The sequence below is a fragment of the Protobothrops mucrosquamatus genome, unplaced genomic scaffold, assembly GCF_001527695.2.
Source record: "Protobothrops mucrosquamatus isolate PMUCROS unplaced genomic scaffold, P.Mucros_1.0 scaffold_116, whole genome shotgun sequence".
NCBI classification, from domain to species: Eukaryota; Metazoa; Chordata; class Lepidosauria; order Squamata; family Viperidae; genus Protobothrops; species Protobothrops mucrosquamatus.
The window spans coordinates 116,254-124,519 of NW_015386192.1; the positions used below are offsets into that span (position 1 = coordinate 116,254).

The 8,266-nt window shown below is 47.0% G+C and overlaps 1 protein-coding gene across 1 annotated transcript in view; it reads right to left on the bottom strand.

Moving 5' to 3' along the window:
• Positions 1-8,266, bottom strand: part of LOC107288052 (translocon-associated protein subunit beta) — a 10,459-nt gene that overhangs the window by 1,444 nt on the left and 749 nt on the right. The window contains exons 2-4 of the mRNA XM_015816631.2: positions 5,759-5,916; positions 3,707-3,805; positions 1,561-1,669 (exon numbers count right to left, since the gene is read on the bottom strand). Coding sequence (XP_015672117.1) covers positions 1,561-1,669; positions 3,707-3,805; positions 5,759-5,916 — 366 coding nt within the window. The remainder of the gene's footprint in view (positions 1-1,560; positions 1,670-3,706; positions 3,806-5,758; positions 5,917-8,266) is intronic.

Here is an 8,266-nt window from a genome sequence, read left to right on the forward strand (position 1 = left end):
TCGCCCCAATCTTAGGCCTTCAGCTGGGTTTTATAAAACCTTTTCGCTTTAGGCCTCCGCCGCCGTGTGCAAAAAAAAAAAAGGTTCAACCAATTTCAACTTCTCGCGGGAAAAAAAAACTTCTTGCAAAATTGGAATTGATTGATTGAACTTTTTAGTCCCACCCAGTCTGCCGTTACCACCGCAGCCACGCCCACCCAATGGGCCACACCCACCCAGCACCCGACGATGCATAAGTGGGTTTTGGGTTGCAGTTTGGGCACTCGGTCTCTAAAAGGTTCGCCATCACTGCACTATAGGTTAACAACTCTGAATCCCAACTGCCAACTCGATTTAGGATAACAGTGGGGCATAATTTGAAAAAAAAATGAAAGACCAAATAATCCTGTTTTCTTTGTAGGACAAAAAAACAGCTAAAAGAAAAGTTTATTCTTGGAATTGGGAAAGATCCTGTTTAAGAGAGGCAAAGAATCTGTGCCGAAGGACTACAACATCCAGCCTCGCTTACTCTTAGTCACAATGGCTGGGGCTGCTGGGAAATGTAGTTTAGCACCATTTGGAGTGTACTCTTCGCACAAAAAAGTCTAATATGCTGGTCTAGAAACAGGCAAAACCCATTCAATAACACCCCCCCCCCGCAAATTCTGTGAATTCAGCATGGAAAATTTTGGAGGAATCCAAAATAAGATTAACAATCATCAAACCCAGCTTTTACTTAACAGCCCAAAGAGCTTGCTAGAGCAGAGGTCTCCAACCTTGGCGACTTCAACTCCCAGAATTCCCTCGCCAGCCAGGCTAGCTGAAGAATTCTGGGAGTTGAAGTCCACAAGCCTTAAAGTCACCAAGGTTGGAGACCCCTGTCCTAGAGCATTGTGGGTGAAGACCGAGCACGCATATAACCCTTTCCGCGTTCCATGCACCAATGACAGAATTAGGGTAAGAAACGGCCGTTGTTAACTTCAAATACTACGCTATCATAATATTGTAACATCAAATTTCAGAAATAAAGGCTAGGTCAGGGGGTAGGCAACCTTGGCTCTTTTATGACTCGTGGACTTCAACTCCCAGAATTCCTGAGCCAGCCATGCTGGCTCAGGAATTCTGGGAGTTGAAGTCCACGAGTCATAAAAGAGCCAAGGCTGCCTACCCCTGGGCTAGGTATCCTTGTGGATTTTACTCTGCTAGTCATTGCCGACTATTTCAAGGCCACTGAGCCAGCGCTGTCCGAAGACATTTCCGCAATCATGTGGCCATGACATCACGAAGGACTGTTACCTTCCCACCAAAGTGGTACCTATTTATTTACTCGCATTTACATACTTTCAAACTGCTAGTTTGGCAAGAGCTGGGGTAAGGACGGGAGCTCACCCCATCGCGTGGCGCTCGGGTCTTGAACCAGGACTGCCAGCTTCCCAGCTGAGAAGCCCAGCGTCTTAACCGCTGAGCCACGGCAATGCCCCAATTTCAGGAATATTCGGATAAATATTGCCTAAAAAGTTACTAATTTAAGAAGCGCGCGCCGGCAGACCCTGGCCCCAGGCCAAGGCACCTGTGACTTACCACCACCTGTCCCCCCTCCTGCACCAGGTAAGTGATTGTAGCTGATGTGAAGTTGAAGTAGCCAGCCTTCAGCGGCCTGAGGACCACAGTGTGGGACACGTTGCTGGCCCTGAGCAAGTCGACGCTAAGGAAGCCAAACACAGATGTGAAAGCAGCAGGGGAAAAAAAAACCACATTGAGATACAGGTAGATGACCACCTGATCAGGGAGCATTCCAAATTCTGAAGGCACTCTATGAATGAGAGGTCGGACGAGGAGACTTGAACTCATTGGCAGCCTCCCATTGCAATGAGCAAGGACGCACATTCAATTTTGCAGCTATTAAGATTGTTGGCCGAGCAGGGACAAAAACAGCCAGGGAAATGATTGAAGCCTGGGAAAACGAGCCCCTGGTCAGTGAACAGAGTCCTGATTTACCACCAGCTTATCAAGTATTTAGAAGGCGAGGGCTGGCCAACCACTTAAAAGCCAGCCATCAACACAGCCCAATCAACCTCTAAAAAGCTTCATACAACAGGCACTATAAATATCACGCACAACACAGCACACGCTCTGCTAGCGACACGTTTGCTATTTGCAACCATCCCTACCAGCTTTCCCAGAAAGCAAAGGAGGGGCATCCCTGCGGATTTTACTCCGCTACTCGTTGCTGACTTGAGAGGCTGGCGCTCATCTCTGTTTCAAGGCCATGAGCCTGCGCTGTCTGACGACATTTCCACGGTCTTTTGTGGCCAGCATGACATGGCAGAGCACTATTTCCTCCCCACTGAAGTGGTACCTACTCGCGTTTGCCTGCTTCCGAACTGCCCGGTGAGCAGGAGCTAGGCCAGGAGTAGGCACCCTTGGCGCTTTTATGACTAGTGGACTTCAACTCCCAGAATTCCTAAGCCAGCATGGGGAAACTATGGCCCCTTCATGACTCGTAGACTTCAACTCCCAGAATTCCTGAGCCAACATGGGGGAAACTATGGTCCCTTCATGACTTGTGGACTTCAACTCCCAGAATTCCTCAGCCAGCATGGGGGAACTACGCCCCCCTCATGACTCATGGACTTCAACTCCCAGAATTCCTGAGCCAGCCACGCTGAGGGGAAAGGGAGAGGTTTCCAAGCTGAGCCATGCTGGCTCAGGAATTCTGGGAGTTGAAGTCCACAAGTCATAAAAGAGCCAAGGTTGCCTACCCCTGAGCTAGGCGAAGATGGGCGCTCAAGGTTGGGGACCTCTGATCTAAACAGTGTTTCTCAACCTTGGCAGCTTGAAGTACTTCAACTCCCAGAATTCCCCAGGATGTTGCATTGCTGGCTTTTGGAATTCTGGGAGTTGAAGTCCACCCGTCTTCAAGTTGCCACGGTTGAGGAAGAATGATCTAACGCTAAATGGCCATTTTAGGATTGCCGCCCTTTGGGGTTTTTTTGTCATTGTTCTATAATTTTGACATTTTTAACCCTAATTTAATTTTTAATTTCTAATGTTAATTTTTATATGTGGTTTATCGGTTATATTATGTTGTACGCCGCCCAGAGCTCCTCTTTGAGGGAGACGGATAGTTTAGAAATAGAAAATGAATGAATGAATGAATGAATGAATGAATCATCATCATCATCATTATCATCATAATAAAGTACCTTCCCTGGAACCTCCAGTAGATCAGGTTGGGGGACGAGTCTATCCTTTGGGATATGGTAAAGTACATATGTCACTTTAACTGACTCGGAGGGAGGCACGGGGGGGGGTGGTGTTGAGTGTCACTGATGTTGGGGTGGTTGTATACTGTGGGACCCTTGATTAACGTGTCGTGCGGCCGGAGTGCTCAGATAGTACGATAAAATTATGTCCCATTCAAATATAAATCAACTTGCACACCCTACCCATCCTGTGTGGCACCTCTCATGCACCTTTCTGTCTGGGGGGGTGGGGCCTCTCAAGCACCCCCTTACACCCTCCCTGATTGCGCCCCCAGCACATCCCCACACCCACCCCAACCTGCACAGTACCTCTTGGGCGTTGCACACCCTCCCTGAACTACGTGGTGCCTCTCGTATATTTGGCTGTTTTTTTACAAACCACCCAGAGTCAGATGTCATCCAAAGAGATTCAAATAAATGCAATTCCATCAATCAGATCAAGGCCCTTTGATAAAGGATACGGTGCGATTCTGTCCCACTTCACGTTGAGCATCCCGGAGACGATGCCAAAATCTCCTGGAGGGAAGGAATCGTCCGACAATTCAACTTCTAAGGCAGCGCTACACAGCCCAGCAGGGAAAGAGGGAATAACAGGAACAAAGCTTTACATCCAGTCCTTGACTTACGACCACAAAATTGAACTCAACTTGCTAAGTGAGACAGTTGTTAAAGTGAATTTGGCCCCGTTTTACGGCCTTTCTTGCCGCAAATTGCGAAGTGAATCACTTCAGTTGCTAAGCGAGTCACACGGTGGTTAAGCGAATCCGGCTTCCCCCACGGGCTTTGCTTGTCGGATGGTCGCAAAAGGGGATCGCGTGACCCTGGGACGCTGCCACGGTCATTAATACGAGTCAGTTGTCAAGCGGCTGAATTCTGAGCACGTGACCCTGAGGATGCTGCAAAGGTCGTAAGTGTGAAAAACGGTCCTAAGTCACTTTTTTCAGTGGCGTTGTAACTTTGGTTGTTAAATGAACTGTTGTAAGTCGAGGACTACCTGTATTTCCTGAGCTGACAATGAGAAGGTGAAGTTGGGACGGACGCTGCAACCTGCGCTGCCCCTCTTTATTTCTTCAAGACCGGAGTTTTCATCCCAAAACACTTACTGGGACTTGACGAATTAAGTGTGCAAAGCAGTGGAAGGAGTCCTCGACTTATGACCATAATGGAGGTCTTCCAATTGCGGCCGTAAGTTGTGACGGCCGTAAAGCAGATCACCGTGTGACCGACCTGATTTGACAAACGTTTCTGTGGCAAACGCAGCGGTCGTAAACTGAACGCTGCGATGGTTAAGTGAACCCATTACTGGCTATGGGGCATTTTTGCCCAAAATCTAAAATAATGCTGGTTCTGAGCAGACTAGTTATAAAAGTCGAATCTGGGTCGGTTCCCCAAGACCAGAGATTTAATCTTCCAAGCTTTTGGACCGTTCCTTAAGCCCATCTTCAGGGAACTTCTCTCTACTGGAATTGGTGCTTTGGGCTATTGCTGTGGGTCGTGTTTATGTGGACTTCAACTCCCAGAATTCCTGAGCCAGCCATGCTGAGGGGAAAGGGAGAGGTTTCCAACTGAGCCATGCTGGCTCAGTCATAAAAGAGCCAAGGTTGCCTACCCCTGTCCTAAATCCTCCTGTTCTAAGCGGTGAGCCTCCTAGACCAGGGGTAGGCCACCTTGGCCCTTTTATGACTCGTGGACTTCAACTCCCAGAATTCCTGAGCCAGCATGGCTCAGTTGGAAACCTCTCCCTTTCCCCTCAGCATGGCTGGCTCAGGAATTCTGGGAGTTGAAGTCCACGAGTCATAAAGCAGCCTAGGCCTAGGGCAGGGGTAGGCAACCTTGGCTCTTTTATGACTCCTGGACTTCAACTCCCAGAATCCCTGAGCCAGCATGGCTAAGCATGGAAACTTCTTCCTTTCCCCTCAGCATGGCTGGCTCGGGAATTCTGGGAGTTGAAGTGCATTGTGAAATATAGTTACATCTTTAAAGTAGCCCATACGTGCAGCCCAGCTATCCACAGCCCTTGGGGAATTGCAGCGTCCCCAGAAAAGCAAGTGGCGACACCCATTTCACTCCTCCAGAATTATCTATCCTGCTCCGTGGAGTAGAGAGTTGGTCTCTGACAGAAGGCCACCTGAAGAGACTAGAAGCATTTGAAATGTGGTAACAGGTGGCTGTTATGTATAAGCTGGGTTGACAAGATCAGAAATGAGGAGGCGATAAGCCACCTGGGAAAGCCAAGGGAAATCATCAAAACAATTAAAAAACGAAAATTAGAATATTTCGGGCAGGTGATGCGACACCCAGAAAAATACGGCATACTCCATTTAATCCTCCAGGGAAAAATGGAAGGCAAACGAGGTCCAGGCAGAAGAAGAACCTCGTGGCTTCAAAATCTAAGGGACTGGTTTGGATAAAACTCAGCAGCCCTTTTTTGTGCGGCTGCTGATAAAAACAGGATCGCCAACATGATCGCCAACCTCCGATAACGGATATGGCACAAGAAGAAGAAGAATTACCTGGAACCAACATTGTAGATGTTGTACTGCAGAGTGAGATCTCGGCCCTCCACTGCGTATCTGTTCAGCAGAGCCTTGGAGGCCAGAAGCCTGGCCCCTTCCTCACAGTGGATGGAGGAGAAGACCCCCAGAAAGGCAAGCAGCAGCAGCAGCTTCATCTGGAAGGAAGAAGAACACGAGGGGGTCTATTTTTGGAGAAAGCAGAAAAACACCGTCCAGGTTTCAGGACTGAGACGTCCGTCATCTTATGGAGAAACCGCAAAGCGTTGGTCCATTTTAGCCACAGCAGGTGGCTGCAGGTTCAAGAACTGGCCAGGACTTAGATGGGAGACCACTCAGAAATGCCAGGGTCGAGGGTACATTGGCAAATCCCAAACACATCCTGGAAGAACACAACTGCAACCCACTTCTCTATGACTGCCCAGAAAACTACAGGATACATCCATAGGATTAAGCTCAATTTTAAAAGAGATCTTTGTAAAGTCAGTTTGGTGCAGTGGTTAAGGCATCAAGATAGAAGCCCTGAGTTCTAGTCTTGTCTTAGGCGCTAAGTCAGCGGGGTGACCTTGGGCCAGTCACTTTCTCTCAGCCCTAGGAAAGAGGCAATGGCAAACTACCTCTGAAAAAAACCTGGCAAGGAAACTTTGGGGACTTGTCCAGGTAGTCTCTGAGAATTGGATTGAATGGGAGGAGAGAAAAAAAGAGATTTTACTTCTATACAGGTGTCAATTCTTAAACCATTCTTGGTTTAAACCAGTGGTTCTCAACCTTTTTAATGCCACGACCCCAACCGGTCGTAAGTCAAGGACTAAACAAGTCATAAGTCAAGGACTTTCCCTGCCCGGGAGCACCGCACATGCGTGGTTCCGCCCCCTGCGCCGGCCGAGGCGTAGCTGGCAAGCGGCAGAGACGGAGCAGGCCGACCACCAGCTGGCCCAGCCCAAGGGAGGTAAGGCACCCACCGGAAAAGGGGGGGAAAATGGCGGACAAAAAAAATGGCGGACAGCCTTGCTTGGCGACCCCCGTGAAATGGTCGATCGACCCCAAATGGGGTCCCGACCCACAGGTTGAGAACCACTGGTTTAAACCATCCTTGACTGATCTCGGAAAGTCCAGATTGTGCTTGAATGAGAAACAATCATAAGATCTCAGGGTCTTAACTGGACTTGGAAATTGAAAAAAAACAAACATCCTAGAAAAAGTCAGTCCATGCTCTTTATTACACACTCCAAATAGTTCTCAACCTACCACCACAACTGAGCCCAAATGTTTTGTTGTTAAGTGAGACATTTGTTAAGGTTTTTTACAACTTTTCTTGCCACAGTTGTTAAATGAATCACTGCAGTTGATAAGTTAGTTAAGAGTGTTGTGAAAGCAGTTGACTTTGCTTGACAGAAGGTCACAAAAGGAGAACACGCGATCTTGAGACCCAGCAACGGTCACAAAGATGAATCAGCTGCCAAGCATCTGAGTTTTGATCGCATGATCACGGGGATGCTGCGAAGTTGGCAACTGTGACAAACGGTCCTAAGTCACATTTTTTGTTACTGTTGTAACTTTGAACAGTCACAAAACGAACTGTTGTAAATTGAGGACTACCTATATTGCCCAGAAATTTCATTTGGAGGATGATCTGCCTTTATCCCATATAAAGACATGAAGGTTATCTTTAGGATGGAGAAAGAAGAAACCAGAAATAATGGAAGGAAATTAAAAGGAAAATCTAATCAAAATGTATCACCTTCTGAGTGGACGCTAAACCTTTCCCCTAAGACAGGGGTAGGCAACCTTGGCTCTTTTATGACTCGTGGACTTCAACTCCCAGAATTCCTGAGCCAGCAGCTGGCTCAGGAATTCTGGGAGTTGAAGCCCACGAGTCATAAAAGAGCCAAGGTTGCCTACCCCTGTCCTCAGAAACTTTAAATAAACCGCATGAGATGAGCTGAAATTCTGCATGTGCAAAGCTTCTGAATAAAATACTTTCAAAAGATAGACACGTTTATAAAAGAAATATCCCCTAGTCTTTTTTTAAAGTACTGTACTCTGTTATACCTTAAAAAATCAATGGCCATATTGTATTATCAAGTTTATACGGTCCTCATCTTACTGAGTATATTCAATTAATTCACCCGTAATATTTTAACCAAATACTGCAATTTATCGAAGAAACATTACTGCCTTGCTTAATGAAAGATTAAAATCTAGCAAAATGTTTCGGAGTCCCTGGCGGAGGCAAATTATTTTTAAAAACGTGGCAAAGAATCCAGCGATAATCAATCAGTGTTTAACTGGAAAGCGTAACATGAAAGTGGACAAAGACAGAAGAAAAAAGGCCTAAGCTTCAGAAGTGCCATTATCAATTTTTAAAAAAAATAAAAATAAATCACACTGTCAGCTTCTGCCTTAACCACAATTATGTGCTGGAGACTTTTGGAAGGGAGAATATTAAGAAAAAATCAAGGAATGGCCAACTTCCTTCTCTCCCCCCCCCCCCCCGTCTTGAAAGGC